The 27,891-nt window shown below is 42.2% G+C and overlaps 1 protein-coding gene across 1 annotated transcript in view; it reads left to right on the forward strand.

Moving 5' to 3' along the window:
- Positions 1-5,062: 5,062 nt before the first annotated feature.
- The window catches only part of LOC109871802 (collagen alpha-4(IV) chain), an 84,236-nt gene continuing 61,407 nt past the window's right edge, over positions 5,063-27,891 (forward strand). Inside the window, exons 1-17 of the mRNA XM_031806935.1 lie at positions 5,063-5,449; positions 6,058-6,198; positions 11,827-11,869; positions 15,584-15,655; positions 16,190-16,324; positions 16,579-16,623; positions 18,987-19,103; positions 20,875-20,940; positions 21,054-21,080; positions 23,001-23,063; positions 23,260-23,295; positions 23,627-23,668; positions 24,957-25,037; positions 25,335-25,379; positions 25,465-25,527; positions 26,579-26,623; positions 27,131-27,184. Coding sequence (XP_031662795.1) covers positions 6,152-6,198; positions 11,827-11,869; positions 15,584-15,655; positions 16,190-16,324; positions 16,579-16,623; positions 18,987-19,103; positions 20,875-20,940; positions 21,054-21,080; positions 23,001-23,063; positions 23,260-23,295; positions 23,627-23,668; positions 24,957-25,037; positions 25,335-25,379; positions 25,465-25,527; positions 26,579-26,623; positions 27,131-27,184 — 981 coding nt within the window. The 5' untranslated portion in view covers positions 5,063-5,449; positions 6,058-6,151. The remainder of the gene's footprint in view (positions 5,450-6,057; positions 6,199-11,826; positions 11,870-15,583; positions 15,656-16,189; positions 16,325-16,578; positions 16,624-18,986; positions 19,104-20,874; positions 20,941-21,053; positions 21,081-23,000; positions 23,064-23,259; positions 23,296-23,626; positions 23,669-24,956; positions 25,038-25,334; positions 25,380-25,464; positions 25,528-26,578; positions 26,624-27,130; positions 27,185-27,891) is intronic.

Below are 27,891 nucleotides of genomic sequence, written 5' to 3' on the forward strand. Positions count from 1 at the left end.
TATTAGCAGGTAGCTGGACAATAGACTTACCTAGAACGAGGGTAGGGGGAGAATTCTATCGTCAAATGTATTTCTTAGTTGAATTGGATGTATCACAACTGGTCGTGATTGGTTGCAATTTCAGTTTAATCCACCAGAAAATACCAAACAAATAATACAACAATAAGTATTATTGTGATTATGTATCACATCCGACCATGATTGGGAGTCCCATAGGGCTACGCACAATTGGCCCAGCCTTTCTACCCCTCTAAAAACATAAATAAATGTTTTGGCCTTTACAAAAATTATTTTGGCCTTTATTGAGATTACAATCACTCACTTTAGTTTAAATTTCTTTTTGAAATAACCTCCAAAATATCGTTATATATTATCAAGTTGATGGCACAGTCATATAGCCTCAGCACCTACATAAAGCTGAGTGACTCAGTCATATAGCCTCAGCACCTACATAAAGCTGAGTGACTCAGTCATATAGCCTCAGCACCTACATAAAGCTGAGTGACTCAGTCATATAGCCCGGGCACCTACATAAAGCTGAGTGACTCAGTCATATAGCCTCAGCACCTACATAAAGCTGAGTGACTCAGTCATATAGCCTCAGCACCTACATAAAGCTGAGTGACTCAGTCATATAGCCTCAGCACCTACATAAAGCTGAGTGACTCAGTCATATAGCCTCAGCACCAACATAAAGCTGAGTGACTCACTCATTCAAGGCTTTGGATCAAAATAAATAAGTACCAATATTCTTTCTGATAGTCTTTTATAATGAAATATTTTGGTTATGGGTGGTAGGGTAGCCTAGTGGTTAGAGTGTTGGACTAGTAACCAAAAAGTTGCAAGTTCAAATCCCCGAGCTGACAAGGTACAAATCTGTCATTCTGCCTCTGAACAGGCAGTTAATCCACTGTTCCTAGGCCGTCATTGAAAATAAGAATTTGTTCTTAACTGACTTGCCTAGTTAAATAGAGGTCAAATAAAAGATGAAACAATATCCTGACCTGGACACCATGTACAGTATTATATTGGGGCCTCATTGCTACAGATGCAGGTTCAATACCTGTACCAGCTGCCACTGGGACACCCCAATATAATTATTGGCGGTTAAATCATTGATTCAAATATTTTTTGATATACTGTAGGACTAGGAGACATGAGTCTCACTAGTGTTGAGTAATGTGCTGTTAAAAGGGGTGTAGGTCTTATTTATTTAAAGAGCATATTGAAGTTAGAAGCAATAGGACTATTTAACTATTTTAGCACCGTTTCGCGCTGCTCTGAGACAAGCATGGGGACTGGTCTTGATAAATCAACAATATTTTTATTTTCATTGAATCTCCGTTTGAGTGTTGGTTAGACTGCAATTATACAATTAGGGTGTGGAAATGTTATGCTCTGAGTAGCCTACTCCCGACTGTCACATTGTACAGCGCCATATTTTAAATTCTCTAGAACAGCCACTATTGAAGACTATCAAATGCTTCTCAAAGATGCCCTCTATTGGTCAAACTAGCACTAGAACCCTCAAATAGTACCAGCAAAACACAACTGGCAGCTTCATTAAATAGTACCTGAAACACACCAGGCTCAATGTCAACAGTGAAGACACGACTGCTGGATACTGGCCTTCTAGGCAGAGTTGCAAAGAAAAAGCCATATCTCAGACTGGCCAATAAAAATAAAAGATTAAGATGGGCAAAAGAACACAGACACTGGACAGAGGAACTCTGCCTAGAAGGCAGAAGCATCCCGGAAGGCCAGCATCCCGGAGTTGCCTCTTCACTGTTGACATTGAGACGGGTGTTTAGCGGGTACTATTTAATGACGCTGCCAGACTTGTGAGGCGTCTGTTTCTCAAACTAGACACTCTAATGTACTTGTCCTCTTTCTCAGTTGTGCACCGGGGCCTCCCACTCCTCTTTCTATTCTGGTTAGAGCCAGTTTGCGCTGTTCTGTGAAGGGAGAAGTACACAGCGTTGAATGAGATCTTCAGTTTCTTGGCAATTTCTCGCATGAATAGCCTTCATTTCTCAGAACAAGAATAGACTTGTTTCAGAAGAAAGTGCTTTGTTTCTGGCCATTTTGAGCCTTTAATCGAACCCACAAATGCTGATGCTCCAGATACTCAACTAGTCTACAGAAGGCCAGCTTTATTGCTTCTTTAATCAGGACAACAGTTTTCAGCTATGCTAACATAATTGCAAAAGGGTTTCTAATGATCAATTAGCCTTTTAAAACGATAAACTTGGATTAGATAACACAGCATTCCATTGGGACACAGGGGTGATGGTTGCTGATAATGGGCCTCTGTACGCCTATGTAGATATTCCATAAAAAATCTGCCGTTTCCAGGTACAATAGTCATTTACAACATTAACAATGTCTACACTGTATTTCTGATCAATTTGATGTAATTTTAATGAACAACAAATGTGCTTTTCTTTAAAAAACAAGGACATTTCTAAGTGATCCCAAACTTTTGAACAGTAGTGTATGTGTGAAATTTGTTTTGATTTAAAGTGGACCATTATCATGCACCTGTCAGAACAGGGGGAGAAAATAAGTCATGTACTTAAATAGTGAATGGAAGACGCTTTTTCATGCCAGCCAGGTAGGCTACTCCTGTTGTAAATCGAAGCAATGTGCCTAATATTGGGAAAGTTGAGAAATAAATATAGTAGGCCTAGCCTATAGAAAGCTGATGGGATCCTCCTCTTTTTAATAGAGGCTGTCAAAACTAAGGGGAGGACGGTTGGCTACTAAGGCATCAGAGCACAGTTTTGGAGAAGCCTAGTTATCGTGAAAGAGATTCATAGTCAAAGGCCCAATCCTACTAGTCTGCGGCATCAGACGACGATCACGCAGATTAGCTTCCCTGAGATGGTTCCTGACAGTTTGTATAGACATTCTTTGGTTGTGCAAACCCACAGTTACATCAGCTGTCCGGGTGGCTGGTCTCAGACGATCCCACAGTTAAAGAAGTCAGATGTGGGGGTCTTGGGATGGCGTGGTTACACGTGGTCTGCGGTTGTGAGGCCAGTTGGACGTACTGCCAAATTCTTTAAAACGAAGTTGGAGGCGGCTTATGGTAGAGAAAGAAACATTACATTCTCTGGCAACAGCTCTGGTGGACATTCCTGCATTCAGCATGCCAATTGCATGCTCCCCCAAAGTTTTAGACATTTGTGGCATTGTGTTGTGTGACAAAATTGCACATTTTAAAATGGCCTTTTATTGTCGCCAGAAGAAGGTGCACCTGTGTAATGATCATACTGTTTATTCAGCTTCTTGATATGCCACACCTGTTAGGTGAATGGATTATCTGGGCAAAGGAAAGATGCTCACTAAAAAGGATGTAAACAAATTTGTGCCCATATTTTAGAGAAATAAGATTTTTGTGCATTCTATTTCAACTCATGAAACATGGGACCAACACTTTACAAGTTGCGTTTATATTTCTGTTGCCACAGGTCATGTCTAGAAAACAACAAGATGAAAGGAAATGGTACCTGTGGTACACTAATGGAATGGTTTCCTTGATACAGATTATTGCTAGTCCTAGACTATAAAGCACCTTCTATTGATCTTGATTTTTAGTCTAGGACTAGGCTCAATCAATGTCCGGGAAACCATTCCTAAATCCATTAGCAGAAACATAAATATTACTCTGAGTAGGTGTAGGCAGGGACAGAGCCATAGTGGGGAAAATTCTTGTCCAACTTGGCACTAAAATTACCATGACATTCTCATTCAGAATTATCGTGGCCATGGTACCTTTGGTCCAGCATAGCACCCACCAAAATTATAATGTCAAACACCCTACGAGAGCTTTTAAACACAGTCTCTACTTTCAGTGGTGTACACGTTGATCATTAAGATATCCTGTGGGAACAGCAAAATCATTTTGCTATTGAAGTGGCAAATAGGTCCAAATAAATATGGTTCAATTTCACAACCAGTGACAAACAAGTAAGATTTACTACTTTGAAAGTAGCACTGGGATTGTTGTGATTTACTTTGTTTTACTCTTAGCCAAAAACCAACAGGGCTTTATGCTCACGTTACCCTTTGAAACAGTGGAAACAGAGGACTCCATACATCTCTCAACTTTCAGTGGAGGTGGTAGCACATTACTGCCATCTAGTGGATGACAACGTGTACAACACAAAGGTATTCTGTATATGCACAACAATTCAGCCATATTTGAGACTTGACCCAGGATTTGGGCCTTGCTTTATTTTTAATTTTTTTGCACTTTGTTTTTACTGGTATTTCCAGCATGATCCACTAGGTTTGTTGTATGTAGAAAATCCTAGGAAATTGTATTTTATTGACACAAGCTGTCTCCATTCAATCAATCAATGTCTGGTTGTGCATGTGTGTTATTTGGGGGCTCACATAAGCCAGGGGAGGCGTAGTTCTTCTAATCTTAATCACACAATGCCTATTATTTGGCAGGGATTACTATTTGTAGATCTGTGATTATACACCTAATTTTGTTCAAGCTGATCCTCTCCAACGGACTCAGAAGTTGTAGAAAACAATTAGTCAATTAAGGGCTTAACTGTACAAACAAAGTTTGGGACCACACACACACACAGCAGTAAACAGCCAGTGCTATCTAGCCAGCTAGTGCAAGACAACTTTGTTCAGTTGTTGTTGAGTTTGTCCTATTGCCATGCTAACTTCATGATATATTCTGCATCTTAGTTAACATGAGTATTTTCATCTTCCTGTCACACACACAGTTTAATCCTTTATTTGTGCTGCCAACCTAGACTCTAAACATATCTCCTAATACCTGTGAATATTCAATGAGGGGGCCTGTATTTCCAGGTATGAGAAAAATGCAAATTGAAAATAGAAAAATGTAATAGATGTTGTTGTTATTTGTTTTCCAATATTCCATGCCCAATTGTGAGATGATGAATGAGAAAATAAGTCGATTTCCGATTTCCACATTCAGAAACGAAAAACGAGCCGGTTTCCGTTTTTCAACGACGTCCCAATGGAAGGAAAATACAAGGACCCAGTCGGTCATCTAGCGTCATCTGTCATCGTCTTCAAAGGCGCAAAACGACCCTTTGCCCAGCTTTGATCTGATTGAACGACAATGAACCTCTCAAACTGCAGCAAAACTTTGAAATGGTTGCTAAAAGATGTAGAAGCTTCACTGTAGTTAGTGAAGTGAGTTAGCAAGTCAGAGTTTCGTTTTTGGACAGCCCAGGTTGTGAAGTGGGGGGCGGTCTAGCCTAGATATTCTCCTCTAGATGGCCAGTCATATTTCAAGACCTCTCTTTGCCTCGCTTGCATCGGCAGCAGGTGTTATCATACAATGATAACGAGTCGCGAGAGACAAGGCATATCGCTCTACATTATTCACTCATATACTATTGTGGATGCGGAGGAACCGTTGAGTTGAGGACGGAGTCAACACACGAATAAGGTGAGTTCTGAAAAGCGTAACATTTTGATCAATCTTAAGAAATGTAGCCTATGGATATTAGGTTATATTGCCTACTAAAAGATTTTAAGAACATTGGTGTATGTGTGGACCTTTCAATGAAAAACGGATTGTGTGCATGAAGTTTCAAGCCAGTAAGCCAATGAGAACTGTAAAGTTACTATTTAAGAATGAGAAAAGAGTGTATTTTGAGAAGTTGTGTAATGACAGCTTCAATATAACATTTGACAACCTTTAAACATAAGGCTATAGACCTTTCCATAGCTGAAGACTCATTTTCATTGTGCAACTGATAGCGTCATGCTGAGTGTTTGCAGTCAGATTTTCAAGTGTTGTTTATTGTCTAAATTAATCTATTTCCAGTCTTGCTTTTGTCTTTACCTATTATTTTTTAGTTTGTTGGTTCTGTCTGCAGTCTGCCTTCAAAATGACATTGTAGACTGTGATCATTATGTCAATGCAGATTCACAGCAAAATAAAGTTGATATACCCACTACCACATCTTATAACAACCCAGGCTCAAACCTGTAGGTCTACTATTGCACGTTTAAATGTGTGAACTCTACATGTATGTTATATGTGCTTGGCAGGTGTAGCCTTCAGTAGCTTGACCAGTTTGAAGTGACCCTAACCTATCACAGGGTGCAGCACTTAAGTGGGTGGAGTCATCTGAAGGAGTGACCAATGAGTCCCTTCGCTTGCTGGGTGACCTTCTGTTCTCTGCCTATCTGGTGAGTCTTCCTGCCTCAGCGCATAATTTATATATTATATTAATTGATGGGTTTTCTACAGAGAAGAGAAGGGTGTCAAAGGGGGTGAATCATACCAGAGGTGGTTTGGTGAACTACTCTTGCCTTTGCGAGACCTGAAGACTCGTGACCTGAAGACTCGTGATAGCTGAGCTCCCAGGGCTAATGGCTTGGCTTGGTGATGTTTATTAGAGGTAGATGGCTAGTTGTAGCTAGTTTAACCTTGCACTGTGACACAAACTGTTGTCCCTGACCCATAATAGTTAAGGGCTCATGGGAGCATCCCTGCTACTGTTTGTACTGTTTGTACATGCAGCAGACGCACAGCACCCACTTACTACCAGAAAGCATTTTTTTGCAGTGGAGAAGTTGGGAGTAATGTGGTCTTCTATCTTAACACTTGGGGGCAGCAGTAGGATCCACGTGTTAAAATAGAAGACCTGGCAGCCTAGATTGACATTCTGGAACAGCAATAGTTAGAAAGTATGACATCATATGCCAATTTTAACGTGGGAAGGATTTGATACCTATGGATACAATAATATGAAGGGATGTGCACAGGGAAAGATGCTCAACACACACACCGTGACAGATTCAGGCATACGTTCAGTGAACCTCAATGACCTCGACTAACCGGTGCTCCTGCACATTGACTCTGTACCCGTGCCTCCCTGTATATAGCCTCCACATTGACTCTGTACCCGTGCCTCCCTGTATATAGCCTCCACATTGACTCTGTACCGTAATACCCTGTATATAGCCTCCACATTGACTCAGTACCGTAATACCCTGTATATAGCCTCCACATTGACTCAGTACCGTAATACCCTGTATATAGTCTCCACATTGACTCTGTACCCGTGCCTCCCTGTATATAGCCTCCACATTGACTCTGTACCCGTGCCTCCCTGTATATAGCCTCCACATTGACTCTGTACCCGTGCCTCCCTGTATATAGCCTCCACATTGACTCTGTACCCGTGCCTCCCTGTATATAGCCTCCACATTGACTCTGTACCTGTGCCTCCCTGTATATAGCCTCCACATTGACTCTGTACCCGTGCCTCCCTGTATATAGCCTCCACATTGACTCTGTACCCGTGCCTCCCTGTATATAGCCTCCACATTGACTCTGTACCTGTGCCTCCCTGTATATAGCCTCCACATTGACTCTGTACCCGTGCCTCCCTGTATATAGCCTCCACATTGACTCTGTACCTGTGCCTCCCTGTATATAGCCTCCACATTGACTCTGTACCCGTGCCTCCCTGTATATAGCCTCCACATTGACTCTGTACCCGTGCCTCCCTGTATATAGCCTTCACATTGACTCTGTACCCGTGCCTCCCTGTATATAGCCTCCACATTGACTCTGTATCCGTGCCTCCCTGTATATAGCCTCCACATTGACTCTGTACCCGTGCCTCCCTGTATATAGCCTCCACATTGACTCTGTACCGTAATACCCTGTATATAGCCTCCACATTGACTCTGTACCGTAATACCCTGTATATAGCCTCCACATTGACTCTGTACCGTAATACCCTGTATATAGTCTCCACATTGACTCTGTACCCGTGCCTCCCTGTATATAGCCTCCACATTGACTCTGTACCGTAATACCCTGTATATAGCCTCCACATTGACTCTGTACCGTAATACCCTGTATATAGCCTCCACATTGACTCTGTACCGGTACCCCCTGTATATAGCCTCCACATTGACTCTGTACCGTAATACCCTGTATATAGCCTCCACATTGACTCTGTACCGTAATACCCTGTATATAGTCTCCACATTGACTCTGTACCCGTGCCTCCCTGTATATAGCCTCCACATTGACTCTGTACCGTAATACCCTGTATATAGCCTCCACATTGACTCTGTACCGTAATACCCTGTATATAGCCTCCACATTGACTCTGTACCGTAATACCCTGTATATAGTCTCCACATTGACTCTGTACCCGTGCCTCCCTGTATATAGCCTCCACATTGACTCTGTACCGTAATACCCTGTATATAGCCTCCACATTGACTCTGTACCGTAATACCCTGTATATAGCCTCCACATTGACTCTGTACCGTAATACCCTGTATATAGCCTCCACATTGACTCTGTACCGGTACCCCCTGTATATAGCCTTCACATTGACTCTGTACCCGTGCCTCCCTGTATATAGCCTTCACATTGACTCTGTACCCGTGCCTCCCTGTATATAGCCTCCACATTGACTCTGTATCCGTGCCTCCCTGTATATAGCCTCCACATTGACTCTGTACCCGTGCCTCCCTGTATATAGCCTCCACATTGACTCTGTACCGTAATACCCTGTATATAGCCTCCACATTGACTCTGTACCGTAATACCCTGTATATAGCCTCCACATTGACTCTGTACCGTAATACCCTGTATATAGTCTCCACATTGACTCTGTACCCGTGCCTCCCTGTATATAGCCTCCACATTGACTCTGTACCGTAATACCCTGTATATAGCCTCCACATTGACTCTGTACCGTAATACCCTGTATATAGCCTCCACATTGACTCAGTACCGTAATACCCTGTATATAGCCTCCACATTGACTCTGTACCGGTACCCCCTGTATATAGCCTCCACATTGACTCTGTACCGTAATACCCTGTATATAGCCTCCACATTGACTCTGTACCGTAATACCCTGTATATAGCCTCCACATTGACTCTGTACCGTAATACCCTGTATATAGCCTCCACATTGACTCTGTACCCGTGCCTCCCTGTATATAGCCTCCACATTGACTCTGTACCGTAATACCCTGTATATAGTCTCCACATTGACTCTGTACCGTAATACCGTGTATATAGCCTCCACATTGACTCTGTACCGTAATACCCTGTATATAGCCTCCACATTGACTCTGTACCGTAATACCCTGTATATAGCCTCCACATTGACTCTGTACCGTAATACCCTGTATATAGTCTCCACATTGACTCTGTACCGTAATACCCTGTATATAGCCTCCACATTGACTCTGTACCGTAATACCCTGTATATAGCCTCCACATTGACTCTGTACCGTAATACCCTGTATATAGCCTCCCTGTATAAAGCCTCACTATTGTTATGTTTATTTATTTATTTTATTGTTATTATTATTTATGTTACTGCTGCTCTTTAATTATTTGTTACTTTTATCTGTTTATAAAAAATACAAAAAATTGTGAGTAAGCATTTCACTCTAAGGTTGTATTTCGCGCATGTGACAAATACAATTTGATTTGAACCCAAAAGATAGACTGTGCCTTCCCTTTTTTTAAATATATGTTATTTGATTTTTTTTGCTATTATTTCTGCTATAAATAGACAAAAACAATAGACAACTGAACATATACATACAGCGCTGTGAAAAAGTATTTGCCCCCTTCCTGATTTCTTATTGTTTTTTTCACATTTGTCACTTAAATGTTTCAGATCATCAAACACATGTTAATACTACACCAAGATAACCCAAGTAAACACAAAAGGCAGTTTTTAAGTGATAATTGTATTTATTAAGGGAAAAAAGCTATCCGAACCTTCATGGCCCTATGTGACAAAGTAATTGCCCCCCTTGTTAAATCATGAATTTACTGTGGTTAATCACATTTTTTTGGAACGCAGAGTTCAATTTCACTAGTCAAACCCAGGCCTGATTACTGCCAGACCTGTTGACTCAAGAAATCACTTACATAGAACCTGTCTGACAAAGTGAAGTAGGCCAAAAGATCTCAAAAAGCAAGACATCATGCCGTGATCCAAAGAAATGTAGGAACAGATGAGAAACAAAGTAATTTATAAATCTGGAAAGGGTTACAAATCAATTTCTAAAGCTTTGGGTCTCCAGCGAACCATGGTCAGCGCCATTATCCACAAATGGAGAACATTTAGAACAGTGGTGAACCTTCCCAGGAGTGGCCAGGCTACCAAATTACCCCAGAGCGCAGTGAGGACTTATCCAAGAGGTCACAAAAGAACCCACAACAACATCTAAAGAACTGCAGGCCTCACTTGCCTCAGTTAAGGTCAGTGTCCATGACTCAACCATAAGAAAGAGACTGGTCAAAAATGGCATCCGTGGCAGAGTTCCAAGGCGAAAACGACTGCTGACCAAAAATATCATAAAGGCTCGTCTCACTTTTGACAACAAAAAAACATCTTAATGAGCCCCAAGACTTTTGGGAAAATATTTTGTGGATGACGAGACAAAAGTTTAACTTTTTGGAAGGTGTGCGTCCCATTACATCTGGCGTAAAAGTAACACAGCATTTCAGAAAAAGAACATCATACCAACAGTCAAATATGGTGGTGGTGGTGTGATGGTCTGGGGCTGCTTTGCTGCTTCAGGACCTGGACGACTTGCTGTGATTGATGGAACCATGAATTCTGTTCTCTACCAAAAAATCCTGAAGGAGAATGTCCGGCCATCAGTTCGTGACCTCAAGCTGAAGCACACTTGGATTCTGCAGCAGGACAATGATCCAAAACACACCAGCAAGTCCACCTTTGAATGGCTTAACAAAAAACTAAATGAAGGTTTTGGAGTGGCCTAGTCAAAGTCTGGACTTGAATCCGATTGAGATGCTGTGGCGTGACCTTAAAAAGGCAGTTCATGCTCGAAAACCCTCCAATGTGGCTGAATTTCAACAATTCTGCAAAGAAGAGTGGGGAAAATTCCTCCACAGCGACGTGAAAGACTCATTGCCAGTTATCGCAAACGCTTGATTGCAGTTTTTGCTGCAGAGGGTGGCACAAACAGTTATTAGGTTTAGGGGGCAATTACTTTTTCCACATAGGGCCATGAAGGTTCGGATATATATTTTTGGGGACAAAATAAATAAAATCATCACTTAACCCAAGTCAACACAAAATGCAGTTTATCTTTGTGTAATATTAACATGTGTTTGATCTGAAACATTTAAGTGACAAATGTGCAAAAACAACAAGAAATCAGGAAGGGGGCAAATACTTCTTCACAGAGCTGTACATGTATAATATCACACTTGCTCAGACCCACAAGTTCAGACCAAGACAGTGCCTTCCCACTTGACAACACTATACAGCTATAGGATGTTAATTAAAGCAGATTTTTGTAGGGGTTGATGCATTTCCTGCAACAACATTGTGATTAAATGAAGGTCCTATATCTGTGCATTAGGCCTTCAAACAGCAACGGATGAGAATTCCTGTCTGACGTAGTTTATGGGGCATGTTATAGGCTAGACTAGACACACCAGTGTAAGTTGACGAAATGCATGAAATTGTGACAAACAGTGGCCGTGCACGTTTACTTTTAGATTCTCAACCCATTCTCAATCTCAACCCACACAAAGAAAATGTGCGTAGAGGCACATGCAACATACACACACACACACACACACACACACACACACACACACACACACACACACACAAAGAACTTAAACACACACACTGAGTGGTCCACTTCTCTGAGGCTGCAGGTCACCTGGATGGGGGGATGCCAGCTTGCAGAGACGCCAAACAAAACATATGAGTTAAGAGGCCTCCCAGCCATGTGATTTTGATGAATGGAGGTTTACTGTAACACTTTGTGAAATTACAGGTGGATCGTCCTGCTGCACATCTCTGAACAGAGGGTCAATGCTGTAAGTAGAAGTGACATTTAATCCCCTCTGTACAGCAGTTTCAAATGGTAGAAGTTTCCCACAGAAACAGATCTAGCATCAGCTTTACTCTCTCTATCTGAACTAAGCTGACCTTTTTATAAGGGTTTGTTTTGGCTTCACTGTTGGAATGTAGTTGTTTAGAATGAAGATAAACTTAAATCCATCAACTGTGGAATTTCTGCCTTGACCTCAAGTCCACCTGTTTCAGTCAGAGTGATTATGCGGTGTTTCAGTAGGTTGGTCTGTCTTCGTCCGTGTTCAGTATTGCACACTGTGAACCCCCCCCACCCCCACCCCCACACACACACACACACACATGGTGCCGTACAAGGGTTGTAGTGGAGGGTAAACTATGTTAATTTGGCTAGGACTGTCTGGGAGTGTTCTGAGTGGGGAGGGGAAAACGGAAAACTAGCTTTTATTTGCAGAGAGGTTTAGAACTCACTTTCTCATTGGTTAATTAACTAATTTACTGCCTGGTCACCAGGCAGGCCAAAACTATTCCACCAAAACAGGCAGAGATTTCAGGCAGTCTTATCAAACAGCTGTTACACGAAAAGGGCATTATCATAATTTTCACAATTGTACAGTATAACCTTATAGTGTGGAAATATAAAAATATATATCTACTTTTTGTCTGCATTGGGACTTTAACCATTTCCGTGAGGAGGAAGATTGATTTAGTCACAACATGATACATGCCACATGCAATGCAACCGTGAGGTACAATATCGAAACTTGCGTTGTTTAGAACGCTGCGGTACGTTTAGTTCACAGCTCAGCTGTTTATTTTGCAACAGGAAAATATTGCCCCTACTGTACTTAAGATAAGTTAGTGTTGTTTGCATTAGTGTTGTTTGCATTAGTGTTGTTTGCATTAGTGTTGTTTGCACTAGTGTTGTTTGCATTAGTGTTGTGTGCATTAGTGTTGTTTACATTAGTGTTGTTTGCATTAGTGTTGTTTACACTAGTGTTGTTTGCATTTATGTTGTGTGCACTAGTGTTGTTTGCATTAGTGTTGTGTGCACTAGTGTTGTTTACACTAGTGTTGTTTGCATTTATGTTGTGTGCACTAGTGTTGTTTGCATTAGTGTTGTGTGCATTAGTGTTGTTTGCACTAGTGTTGTTTGCATTAGTGTTGTTTACATTAGTGTTGTGTGCATTAGTGTTGTGTGCATTAGTGTTGTTTGCATTAGCGTTTATGTCACCGCCCACTTGATACAGATCTCAATGCAACATGTATTCCATGTTGGTTCAACCAGTGTGTTCCCAGTGGGCTGCTGCTCATGATCTTCACTGGCAATCCAACCTATTGTTGTACCCCTAGCTAACATCCTGGTACTGACAGTTTTGGGGAATATTGATCCAGGGCAATAGGATCTGAATGGAATTCCCCTACACCCTCAACATTTGTATGGTTGCACTCCATGTAAACAAAACCCAAATCATCCTCCTCTATAGACTTGGTCCACATCCACGGTATTAAAATCATTAATGAATTAAACTGTTAAATGTGAGTCTGGTTTAAGAGTTCACACAGGGATTGAAGCTCTGTTTTATTGCCAAATGTGTACTGGGAGCACTTCCTGCCTAATAACATAAATATCCAAATATTTAGGAACCCTAAACTAACATTGCTCGGTGTTTGTGCAACTGACTTTCAACACAAGCTATGGAGAGGAGACAGAAAGCAGTTAGTTGATAAAAAAAACACACCGGCTGTGAAATACCTTTCTCGCACAGAAACATTCAAACGCACTGACACACAAGCACACACAGTACAGTGCCTTGCGAAAGTATTCGGCCCCCTTGAACTTTGCGACCTTTTGCCACATTTCAGGCTTCAAACATAAAGATATAAAACTGTATTTTTTTGTGAAGAATGAACAACAAGTGGGACACAATCTTGAAGTGGAACGACATTTATGGGATATTTCAAACTTTTTTAACAAATCAAAAACTGAAAAATTGGGCGTGCAAAATTATTCAGCCCCCTTAAGTTAATACTTTGTAGCGCCACCTTTTGCTGCGATTACAGCTGTAAGTCGCTTGGGGTATGTCTCTATCAGTTTTGCACATCGAGAGACTGACATTTTTTTCCCATTCCTCCTTGCAAAACAGCTCGAGCTCAGTGAGGTTGAATGGAGAGCATTTGTGAACAGCAGTTTTCAGTTCTTTCCACAGATTCTCGATTGGATTCAGGTCTGGACTTTGACTTGGCCATTCTAACACCTGGATATGTTTATTTTTGAACCATTCCATTGTAGATTTTGCTTTATGTTTTGGATCATTGTCTTGTTGGAAGACAAATCTCCGTCCCAGTCTCAGGTCTTTTGCAGACTCCATCAGGTTTTCTTCCAGAATGGTCCTGCATCCATCTTCCCATCAATTTGAACCCATCTTCCCTGTCCCTGCTGAAGAAAAGCAGGGCCAAACCATGATGGTGTGGTCATGGTGATGAGCTGTGTTGCTTTTACGCCAAACATAACGTTTTGCATTGTTGCCAAAAAGTTCAATTTTGGTTTCATCTGACCAGAGCACCTTCTTCCACATGTTTGGTGTGTCTCCCAGGTGGCTTGTGGCAAACTTTAAACAACACTTTTTATGGATATCTTTAAGAAATGGCTTTCTTCTTGCCACTCTTCCATAAAGGCCAGATTTGTGCAATATACGACTGATTGTTGTCCTATGGACAGAGTCTCCCACCTCAGCTGTAGATCTCTGCAGTTCATCCAGAGTGATCATGGGCCTCTTGGCTGCATCTCTGATCAGTCTTCTCCTTGTCTGAGCTGAAAGTTTAGATGGCCAGAAGCCTGAAATGTGGCAAAAGGTCGCAAAGTTCAAGGGGGCTGAATACTTTCGCAAGGCACTGTATATACTTTTGACTTTCTTGGGGGTCTATGAAGGATGGCCTAGTTTGATGAATACGACCGTGTGTAGCCCACACAACTTATGTTTTACACTATGGTTCAAAGTAGTCAAAGCAAATCTATGAAATTCAATTGCATCTTTAGGGTCTTCTGTCATAAAACATGCAAAGTTTCACAGTTCACTCTAGGGATTGGGCACCAATTTATGGAAAGTTCATTATCGATATCTGGAGCATTTTTCCATTTGATATCAAAATCATATCGAAATATATATCGGAAACACTTTTTTTAAACCTCAGAGTACCCCACTTGCAATGTTTGAAAACAACAACATTGCAATTGTGTAAATGTTCACTTTTTGTTAGCTTCCATGTCTCTGTGAAGTCCAGACAACTGGTTGCCCATTAGGCCAGGTGTGAATGTTCTTGGACTCTAAAACCTACCCAACAAGTTTGAATACAATGGGAAGCCCATCTACCGTTGATGCCCCATCAGCAAGCAACGAAGTATGCTGAGTTGAGAGTCTATTGAGAAGGCCTGTGTGAGGGTTTTGTGCATGCAGGAACAGTCATGCATGCTGTTTACATAATAGTGTAGGTTGAAAGGAAGGTGAAACTGTATTATGCCTTGCTCATATCAATATCATATTGAATTTTCCATGTTGGTGCCCATCACTAGTCTGTCCCTCTAACTGATCTCTTCAATGCCTCATTGGTCAATCTTCATGGCTGTCATAGTGTGGCAGCGCCTCATTGATCATACTTCATAGTTGTCAGTGTGGCAGCGTCTCATTTGTGTGTGTGTGTGTGTGTGTGCTTTTCAGGGAGAGACGCTGGGCTCGTGTGATGGCAGAGACTGCTCAGTGTGCAGCTGTCTCCCCGCCAAGGGAGCCCGGGTACGACTTTTCAATTCTCACCTCGCTCCACTGGACCCCCACAGTCCACCACTGGCAACCATGATCCCAAGGAACCTCACAGACAGACCTGAGTCCGAAATTCTAGTGTTTTATACAGAGACCACTTTGAGCTAGTGCTCAGACATGTACAGTAGCCTATTATGTATGATACGATGGTACAAATGAATGTATAGGTTTGATGAGAAACTTGATAAAAAAGTGATGTCTGCACACTTAGTAAATAAAATACATGTAAAAGGAATGAATAGAAGCTGCGGATGAATTAATAGATTTTCCTGGTGGAAAGAGAAAAGGGTAATATTGTGCTCAGTGCAGTAGCAGGGATTCAACACATGTTTTCAGCTCATACATATCCTTGTTTTCCAGACCAGAATACTTGTGTTAGTTCTCATAGCTAAGGCCTAGGCTTTAGCTCAACGCGCTAATGTGATATTGAGGACTACTACACCCAGATCAGAAGTGTGTGCTGTGTAAATCGTATCGTTACTACTTGAGCTCTCTTTTCCTCTCCAGGGGGCCCCAGGGAAGCTGGGGAAGCAGGGGCCACAGGGCCCAGATGGCATCAGCGGCTCCGCAGGGCCTCACGGAGAGAAGGGGAGGAGCGGTGTCGAGGGACCACCTGGGCTGGATGGGAAAAAAGGGGAAAGGGTGAGTGTCTGGGTGTGACTTTGTGGGTGTGACTTTGTGGGTGTGACTTTGTGGGTGTGACTTTGTGGGTTTGACTTTGTGTGTGTTGGTCTGCCTTTCTCTATGTTTGTGTAGTTGTCTTTCTATGTTGTCTCTGCCTGTCTTACCTTGGGTTGACATGACTGCATGAGAGACAGATATGCAGAGTGCGAGTCTGTGTTCTATACCTGTCATTGAGAGTGTACAGTCTGATGCCACCTTGTTTTGTATTGCAGGGTCCGACTGGTCACCCAGGATTTCCTGGTATCGATGGTGTCAATGTAAGTAAATCACCAGCGGCATCATCATCATCATTTGTCATCTGAGTATGTAAATATTATCACATAAATATGGGAGATTAGAGAAAAGAACACAGATCAGATTATGGACCTGGGATCTCAAATTAAGATTCAACCCTGAAGAGCGCATGCCTCAAAGGTTTGCTACAACAACATAGATACACACAGTGGATATTTGTACAGTTGAGGCAACACACACACACACACACACACACAGGCCCAGTCCTGGCCAATCTGTTGGCCTAACGAGACAGAAAAAATTGCTGTCCTCCCCACCCAAAACTACAAAAGTGTAGCCTGCAGTGCCGGTCTGAAATGGAGTTGAATCAATGCCCATCCATGTGGAAGGCCTACCGTTTGTAAAACAGTCAGTTGTATTGGCTTTATTAGTCCTGATTCCTGTGACTAATCATTTGGGCTATTTAAGCTCTGAATATCAGCTACCCAACACTATCAGAAGTTATCCTGAGTCTATTTTGCAATGAGAATCTGTTTTTTACACAGTGGGAAATGCAGAACTATTTTATTTTTTGCTGTGTTGCTGCTCGTAATTTTTTTAACGAATACAATCTTGAAACCACTGATCACACTTTGAGTTTCACCCATCCCGTACAACAGTTGAGTAGCCTGATTGTCCATTCCATATTGTCCATTTTACTTGGACCTGTCCTGTTTTTAGGATATATTGTTTGATAATATGTCATATTCACATAGAAGCAGATGTTATTTTTTGATTGGGTGTCAGGTTCGGCAATTTGACCGAAGAAACGTGCATGGTGTAAAAAGTGCTTGTCATACATTTGATCTCCAGCCTCTAGGCTACAGAAAGCTCCACATACTGTTTCTACCGTACGCTATAGGCTACATGATTTATATTAGATCTCTCTTTTTTTTTTGTACGGCACGTTGGTGGAGCGCTGGAATGGTGCATCTCCTCAACAGAACCCGCGGGCTGATTTCTTAATTTTTTTCTTGAGCGGATGGTCAGGGGACTGGAACATAATTCCAAATCATTTGTAGACTGCAAACTGACCACAAGAAGCAAAAAACAGATATAATATTTGATTTAAAACATAGTCATTTCAAACTTAAATTTGTATACAATCACATTTCTTAAAAAGAATACTTTGGAACAGATTTACAAAATTAAAATCACTTGGAGCTGATTTGCTAGTCTTTTATGTCCAATAATATTAATAATAATTAAATATAGTACCAGTCAAAGGTTTGCCCCCCTATTCATTCCAGGATGTTTCTTTATTTCATTCTGTTGTTGGGGTACGCCCACACCATTCTGTTGTTGGGGTACGCCCACACCATTCCGTTGTTGGGGTACGCCCACACCATTCTGTTGTTGGGGTACGCCCACACCATTCTGTTGTTGGGGTACGCCCACACCATTCTGTTGTTGGGGTACGCCCACACCATTCTGTTGTTGGGGTACGCCCACACCATTCTGTTGTTGGGGTACGCCCACACCATTCCGTTGTTGGGGTACGCCCACACCATTCTGTTGTTGGGGTACGCCCACACCATTCTGTTGTTGGGGTACGTCCACACCATTCTGTTGTTGGGGTACGTCCACACCATTCCGTTGTTGGGGTACGCCCACACCATTCTGTTGTTGGGGTACGCCCACACCATTCTGTTGTTGGGGTACGCCCACACCATTCTGTTGTTGGGGTACGCCCACACCATTCTGTTGTTGGGGTTCGCCCACACCATTCTGTTTTTGGGGTTCGCCCACACCATTCTGTTGTTGGGGTACGCCCACACCATTCTGTTGTTGGGGTACGCCCACACCATTCTGTTGTTGGGGTACGCCCACACCATTCTGTTGTTGGGGTACGCCCACACCATTCCAACACAGAAAAGCTGTTTTTTAACTAACTTAATTGAAACGTTTTGGAAGGAAAGGTATTTCACTCATATTGTATTATATGTTAACAATAGGTCATATTTCATAGAAATCTATAAACACTAGAAAGTTACTTTACATTGTCCAGAAAGGCTGTGATTGATATTAGAGTTTACTGAACTCTTATGGCCTTTTAGTGGTTACATATTTATGAAATATATTACAACCAAAAGGCCAGCTAACCATAGTAAAGAACATTAAAAAAACACATGTTCTTATTTATAAAGAGAAAATTAAACATACTTCATGTAATGAAGTTAGTAATAATCATTTCTAGTGCATACTGTTATTCACCACATGGTGGCGTGGGTGTTCATGGTGTTTACAGGGTGTTCATGGTGTTTACAGGGTGTTCATGGTGTTTACAGGGTGTACTGAGTATCTTTCCATAACTGTGTGGTTCTCGGGCCTGTCTGTGTGGTTTCAGGGTCACGTTGGTGCTGGGGGGAATCCTGGTCTGCCGGGGCTAGACGGCTGTAACGGGACCAGGGGACAGACAGGGATACCTGGGGTTCATGGCACGAACGGATTGCCTGGACCCAGGGTGAGGGGACTCCTATTAGCAACCACACCTCCGGTCTGGAGATAGGGTAGACATCATATGGTCTTTACCTTCACCCACCTCTGGTCTGGAGATAGAGTAGACATCATATGGTCTTTATCTTCACCCACCTCTGGTCTGGAGATAGGGTAGACATCATATGGTCTTTACCTTCACCCACCTCCAGGGTAGACATCATATGGTCTTTACCTTCACCCACCTCTGGTCTGGAGATAGGGTAGACATCATATGGTCTTTACCTTCACCCACCTCCAGGGTAGACATCATATGGTCTTTACCTTCACCCACCTCCAGGGTAGACATCATATGGTCTTTACCTTCACCCACCTCCAGGGTAGACATCATATGGTCTTTACCTTCACCCACCTCCAGGGTAGACATCATATGGTCTTTACCTTCACCCACCTCCAGGGTAGACATCATATGGTCTTTACCTTCACCCACCTCCAGGGTAGACATCATATGGTCTTTACCTTCACCCACCTCCAGGGTAGACATCATATGGTCTTTACCTTCACCCACCTCCAGGGTAGACATCATATGGTCTTTACCTTCACCCACCTCCAGGGTAGACATCATATGGCCTTTACCTTCACCCACCTCCAGGGTAGACATCATATGGTCTTTACCTTCACACACCTCCGGTCTGGAGATAGGGTAGACATCATATGGTCTTTACCTTCACCCACCTCCAGGGTAGACATCATATGGTCTTTACCTTCACCCACCTCCAGGGTAGACATCATATGGTCTTTACCTTCACCCACCTCCAGGGTAGACATCATATGGTCTTTACCTTCACCCACCTCCAGGGTAGACATCATATGGTCTTTACCTTCACCCACCTCCAGGGTAGACATCATATGGTCTTTACCTTCACCCACCTCCAGGGTAGACATCATATGGTCTTTACCTTCACCCACCTCCAGGGTAGACATCATATGGTCTTTACCTTCACCCACCTCCAGGGTAGACATCATATGGTCTTTACCTTCACCCACCTCCAGGGTAGACATCATATGGTCTTTACCTTCACCCACCTCCGGTCTGGAGATAGGGTAGACGTCATATGGCCTTCACCCACCTCCGGTCTGGAGATAGGGTAGACGTCATATGGTCTTCACCCACCTCCGGTCTGGAGATAGGGTAGACGTCATATGGTCTTCACCCACCTCCGGTCTGGAGATAGGGTAGACGTCATATGGTCTTCACCCACCTCCGGTCTGGAGATAGGGTAGACGTCATATGGTCTTCACCCACCTCCGGTCTGGAGATAGGGTAGACGTCATATGGTCTTCACCCACCTCCGGTCTGGAGATAGGGTAGACGTCATATGGTCTTTACCTTCACCCAACTCCCTTTGAAGCCCTTCACCCCTCAATTGTTTCCGAACAAGATAAATAACATAGAATAGAATATAACTTCATGATGTATGTACAGCATGTGAATGTCACGTTTCCTTCATGCAGCTAGCTAGCATTCTGACAGGAGTCTCAAACACTGTTGAAGTCTTTGACAGGTTTCATTTACACATCTTGTGTGTCAGGGGATGGAGTCGCACAAGCAGAATGCTTTATCAGCAAAATTGTTTTGACTTTCCTTCAAGGATATCTCCTAACCTATCGTTTTGACTTTCCTTCAGGGATATCTCCAAACCGATCATTTTGACTTTCCTTCGGGGATATCTCCAAACCTATCGTTTTGACTTTCCTTCAGGGATATCTCCTAACCTATCGTTTTGACTTTCCTTCAGGGATATCTCGGTCCCAAAGGAACAAAAGGGGAGCCTGTCTACAATGTATCTGGACCTGGCCTTCCTGTGAGTAATCTTCTGTGTGTGTGTGTGTGTGTGTGTGTGTGTGTGTGTGTGTGTGTGTGTCTGTGTACATGTGCGTTATATTACACAAACTTTGACTTGTTGATATTTGACAGGGCGACCCTGGGCCTCCTGGAAGATCTGTAAGTGTTTCATCGTTTTCACTATCACTCCGCATTCTTAGAACACCACAGGTAAACACGTTACCACGGTGACGGGGCTCTACAGCTACGGCAGCTTTGAACTCCAGGACCCAGAGATGGGAGGAGGTGACAGGTACAGTGTCTTCAATGTATTCACACTCCTTGATTTTTTTCCACATTTTCTTGTGTTACAGCTTGAATTTAAAGTTGTATTAAATAGAGATTTTTATGTCGCTGATCTACAAAATACCCCGTAATGGCAAAGTGGAATTATGTTTTTAGAAATGTTTGCAAATTAATAAAAAATGTAAAGCTGAAATGTCTTGAGTCAATAAGTATTCAACCCTTCTGTTATGACAAGTCTAAATAAGTTCAGGAGTGAAAAGGTGCTTAACAAGTCACATAATAAGTTGCATGGACTCAACTTGTGTGCAATAATAGTGTTTAACATGATTTTTAAGTGAATACCCCATTTCTGTACCCTACACATACAATTAAGGTCCCTAAATTGATCAGTGAATTTCAAGCACAGATTCAAGCACAAAGACCAGGGAGGTTTTCCTATGGGTCGCAAAGAATGCACCTATTGGTAGATGGGTAAAAAAAAAAGCAGATTGAATGTCCCTTTGAGCATGGGGGAGTAATTATTTTTACTCTTTGGATGGTGTATCAATACACCAAGTCATTACAAAGATATAGGTACCCTTTCGAAATCCTTTGCCGGAGAGGAAGGAAATCACTCCGGGATTTCACCATGACACCAATGGTGATTTTAAAACAGTTATATAGTTTAATGGCTGTGATAGGAGATAACTGTGGATGGATCAACAACATTGTTGACAGAGTGAAAAGAAGGAAGCCTGTACAGAATAACAATATTCCAAAACATGCATCCTGTTTGCAATAAGACATTCACCTTTTAGTAGGACAATAACTTAGAACACAAGGTCAAATACTGTACACAGTGGAGTTGATAACCTAGACAACATTGAATGTTCCTGAGTGGCAAAGTTACAGTTTTGACTTAAATTGGCTTGAAAATATATGGCTTGAAAATGGCTGTCTAGCAATGATCAACAACCAACTTGACAGAGCTTGACAATTTCTTAAAAGAATAATGTGTAAATATTGTACCATCCAGGTGTGGAAAACTCTGAGAGACTTACCCAGAAAGACTCACAGCTGTAATCCCTGCCAAAGGTGACTCTAACAAGTATTGACTCAGGGGATTCAACACTTATATAATCAAGATATATTAGTGTTTTATTTTCTATTAATTAAAATAAATATTGCATTTTTCTTCAAATTTGACATTACAGAGTATGTTGTGTAGATCGTTGACTAAAAATTACAATTAATTCCATTTTAATCCCACTTTGTAACGCAACTAAACGTGGAAAAAGTCAAAGGGTGTGAATACCTTCTGAAGGCTCTGGATGTTCAGACATATTTACTCTGTAAAACTTTGATAGTACTAGTATTTCTCCTCCCACACTGTAGATGTTCAGACATATTTACTCTGGAAAACTTTGATAGGACTAGTATTTCTCCTCCCACACTAACTCTTCCACCAGGTTGTTTCTGTAAAAGAGAATATGTTCTCAGTCAATTTACATTTAGTAAAACAAAGATATAAGCTGTAGTAGCAGTTGTGTTTCACAACATTTAACTCTAACACACTAATTTATTGCCTTTTTGACTCATCAATTAGAAGTTAAAAAAACAAATGTATGTCAACAAAAAAATCTGGGTCATGTTCAGTAGGGCAGACCGTAGCAAAATTATTTAGTTAAAGGAAAATGAGTGTTTTCTTATTGGACAACAAGTACAGTATAGTACCTGTCTGTTTAACATCCCTTCAGAGGGTTTTCTTCCATTTTTGTGCCTAATGAACACGACCCTGTCATGTTTTTCCTCCAGGGATCACCTGGCCATGTGGGACCCAAGGGTCACACAGGCCCTGCTGGACCTAATGGAAATGATGTGAGCAATAGGGCTTTTTCGAATCATCGTCTTTGCTATTGAATACAGACGATTCTGTGATGTGAAACATGTAGATCTTTTGTTTTGTGCGACCTGCATGTCTTACAGTACTGTATGTAGTTAATGAGATTATATAGTGGTGAACAGTATGTGTATACGTGTTAAGATATTTCTCTCTCTTTCATCTGAAATCTAGGGTCCAGACGGTCCACCCGGGGCTAGAGGAGAACCAGTGAGTGGGCGCACACACACACACACACACACACACACAAAAGCGATTGGAGACCTGCGAGGAAGCGCTTTGTAAATGCAATTCATTGTATCTATGTACTGTATATGCCTATCTTTGGGTGGAAAACGTGTCTGTTTGTCTCTTACTCTCAGTCTACCCCTCCCTCTTGTCTTTCTCAATGTATATATTTAATGGATTCACACAGTGTTTTTTTCTGTCACAGAACACAATGTCTGAGCACTGTAAAGAAGACACTATATAAACAAAGATTTACAGGACATGATCATATTCAAAGCTATGTTACGGTCTGAAATGGAATCCTGTGTTTCAGGGTGACACTGGCAGATCACTGCCAGGCATTAAAGGTGATGAGGTAAGTAGCTATGCTAGTGTGTGAGTGTGTGTTTTGCTGTGTTATCATTTTTACCTATTTTTTATTTCACCTTTTTTTATTTAACCAGGTAGGCCAGTTGAGAACACCTTTTATTTAACCAGGTAGGCCAGTTGAGAACACCTTTTATTTAACCAGGTAGGCCAGTTGAGAACACCTTTATTTAACCAGGTAGGCCAGTTGAGAACACCTTTTATTTAACCAGGTAGGCCAGTTGAGAACACCTTTTATTTAACCAGGTAGGCCAGTTGAGAACACCTTTATTTAACCAGGTAGGCCAGTTGAGAACACCTTTTATTTAACCAGGTAGGCCAGTTGAGAACACGTTCTCATTTACAACTGCGACCTGGCCAAGATAAAGCAAAGCAGTGTGACACAAACAACAACACAGAGTTACACATGGAATAAACAAACATACAGTCAATAATACAATAGAAACATCTATATGCAGTGAGTGCAAATGAGGTAAAATTAGGGAGGTAAGGCAATAAATAGGCCATAGTGGTGAAGTAATTACAATGTAGCAATTAAACACTGGAGTGATATATGTGTAGAAGATGAATGTGAAAGTAGAAATACTGGGGTGCAAAGGAGCAAGATAAATAAATACAGTATGGGGATGAGGTAGTTGGATGGGTTATTTACAGATGGGCTATGTACAGGTACAGTGATCTGTGAGCTGCTCTGACAGCTGGAGCCAGTGGGTTTGGTGAGAATATGAAGCGAGGGCCAGCCAACGAGAGCATACGGGTCGCAGTGGTGTATATTGGGCTTTGATGATAAAACGTATTTCACTGTGATAGACTGCATCCAATTTGCTGAGTAGAGTGTTGGAGGCTATTTTGTAAATGACATCGCCGAAGTCAAGGATCGGTAGAATAGTCAGTTTTACGAGGGTATGTTTGGCAGCATGAGTGAAGGATGCTTTGTTGCGAAATAGGAAGCCGATTCTAGATTTAATTTTGGATTGGAGATGCTTAATGTGAGTCTGGAAGGAGAGTTTACAGTCTAACCAGACACCTAGGTATTTGTAGTTGTCCACATATTCTATGTCAGAACCGTCCAGAGTAGTGATGTTGGTAGCAGCTGGGTAGCAGCTGGGAGGAGGTGCTCTTATTCTCCATGGACTTTACAGTGTCACATAACTTTTTTTGGCGTTTGTGCTGCGAATTTGTGTTTGAAAAAGCTAGCCTTAGCTTTCCTAATCATCTCCTTCTCTCCATGTCAACATGGATAATATTATCTCTCTACTCATCCTGCTGTCTCTCAGGGGGACCAGGGTCAACCAGGGCCTCCGGGGCCTGAGGAGATCGTCGAGCCTCCAGACCTTTTCTACCCCAAAGGAGACAAGGTACCCTATATAGCGCGACTGCCTATGGGAACATTATGGACTTTCTCTGTACTTCGTCGTGCAAAGAAACACGTAGACTATATGCTTACCAAGGGTTGTAACAGTTGATGCTAAACCATCAGTGGGAACCAAGAAATGTAATTTTATAGTTTGGAGCATTAGGACTCAAAATATGGACTGCATTATTCTTCTTGAAGTCCAGAGCAATGAATGAGTTAACCCATAATTGGCTTGCTGTAACAGAGTTGGCTTTCGTCTACCACGATAAACTCTTGATGTTGTTTTTGTCTGTTTAAGGGGGATAAAGGGGTTCCTGGACCATGTGGACCCAGAGGCATAACTGTGAGTTTGTGTGTGCATGCTCGTGTGTGTGTGTGGTTTATGCATTTGTGTATTACATGTGTTTGAACTATAACTCTCCTTACAGGGAGAACAATCCTATGAAGGACTAAAGGGAGAAACTGGAATCCGTGGCTTTCCTGGCCCTCGGGTAGGAACACTGTACTGTTGTGATCTGATGTCATAAAGCCATCCTCCTGGTCCTCGGGTAGGAACACTGTACGGTTGTGATCTGATGTCATAAAGCCATCCTCCTGGCCCTCGGGTAGGAACACTGTACTGTTGTGATCTGATGTCATAAAGCCGTCCTCCTGGCCCTCGGGTAGGAACACTGTACTGTTGTGATCTGATGTCATAAGGCCGTCCTCCTGGTCCTCGGGTAGGAACACTGTACGGTTGTGATCTGATGTCATAAAGCCATCCTCCTGGCCCTCGGGTAGGAACACTGTACGGTTGTGATCTGATGTCATAAAGCCATCCTCCTGGCCCTCGGGTAGGAACACTGTACGGTTGTGATCTGATGTCATAAAGCCATCCTCCTGGCCCTCGGGTAGGAACACTGTACTGTTGTGATCTGATGTCATAAAGCCGTCCTCCTGGCCCTCGGGTAGGAACACTGTACTGTTGTGATCTGATGTCATAAAGCCGTCCTCCTGGCCCTCGGGTAGGAACACTGTACGGTTGTGATCTGATGTCATAAAGCCATCCTCCTGGCCCTCGGGTAGGAACACTGTACGGTTGTGATCTGATGTCATAAAGCCATCCTCCTGGCCCTCGGGTAGGAACACTGTACTGTTGTGATCTGATGTCATAAAGCCGTCCTCCTGGCCCTCGGGTAGGAACACTGTACTGTTGTGATCTGATGTCATAAAGCCGTCCTCCTGGCCCTCGGGTAGGAACACTGTACGGTTGTGATCTGATGTCATAATGCCGTCCTCCTGGCCCTCGGGTAGGAACACTGTACTGTTGTGATCTGATGTCATAAAGCCATCCTCCTGGTCCTCGGGTAGGAACACTGTACGGTTGTGATCTGATGTCATAAAGCCGTCCTCCTGGCCCTCGGGTAGGAACACTGTACTGTTGTGATCTGATGTCATAAGGCCGTCCTCCTTGTTATTATGTAGTCATCTGTTGTTGTCTTCCATATTACTTGATTAATTGTCTTTTTGTTTTGTTTTTGTCTCTTATCTTTTCTGGCCAAGGGTTACATTGGATCTACCGGCCTGCCTGGAACGCCTGGACCACAGGTGGGACTTCTCCATCCTCTTAGTTTAGTCTCGTCAATGTTGTGTGGAATAATTACTCTCCAAAATATTGCTTTGCTATGTTTAACTACCAATGAATCTGCAGTGATATTGCATGAAAGGCATCTGAAGGAAACTGATTTGATTTAGTTTACTATAGTTTGGTCTGTTGTCAGATTTGAAATGCATTGGTTATTTTAGGAAACTAAAGGAGGAGAAGGTATTGTAATTTTAACGAGAAGAAGATATTTATTTTCACTTTATTCAGATGGGCACAGTAGGCAACGAGAGGGGAGACCGTGAGGGATGAAGCTGTAGAGTAGCGGGGGATTTAGGATTTGTAACGAGCTGAGGGTGTAGTACAAGTGCTGCAAGTGGCGACATTGCAGGCTAGACCAGACTAAGGCACAGGAATTGTAGTTTTGATGTGAATGTCTAAATATTGTACTTTCTGTGAATGTTGACTTCTATACTGTATGTTATTAATGTAGTTGTTCTCCTTTCATTCAGGGCTATCCTGGAGACCAAGGGTTTCCTGGTCTGATCGGCAGGTCAGGACCAACGGTGAGCTGAACCCAGAACCAGCAGGTTGGGCTTAACCAGACAGTATCTGTCTATTATCAGCCAGTTGGGCTCAACCAGAACCAGACAGTATCTGTCTATTATCAGCAGGTTGGGTGGGCTCAACTCAATTAGTTCAGTTGACCCAGAAAGGGACAAATTCTGGAGATATTGTATTTTATTACCCAGGCTTTATAGCTTTCAGTATTCAGATTTAATTGTGAGCTCTATGGGTGTGACTTCTTTAAACTTAATTTCAATTTGAGTCCATGAACACCCACCAACTATAATAACTCTAATCAAGTAGTGTCAAATGTTGAGGATACAGAACACATTTAATCCACGTAATAATTCACATTTCCTGTAGCTGCAGGATAATTTTCCTGCTGTAGCAAACTGGCTCAAATTAAGATCCTAGATCTGTATAGATTTTCTTGCCATCTTGGTTTGGGTCTGTACTTCATCTACCCTCTTGTGGCTGAGTGCTGAAACAACAGACAAAACCAGAAAGTGGATACATCAGTGTACATCATCTAAACTTGGCACATAAACAAAGCCTGGTGTGTGGCCTACATTTATATGAGATAAAAATATTTAAAAAAAAATATATATATATATATAGTACCAGTCAAAAGGTTGAACACAGCTACTCATTCCAGGGTTCTTCTTTATTTTTACTATTTTCTACATTGTAGAATAATAGTGAAGAC

This window comes from Oncorhynchus kisutch, linkage group LG27 (genome assembly GCF_002021735.2).
Source record: "Oncorhynchus kisutch isolate 150728-3 linkage group LG27, Okis_V2, whole genome shotgun sequence".
NCBI classification, from domain to species: Eukaryota; Metazoa; Chordata; class Actinopteri; order Salmoniformes; family Salmonidae; genus Oncorhynchus; species Oncorhynchus kisutch.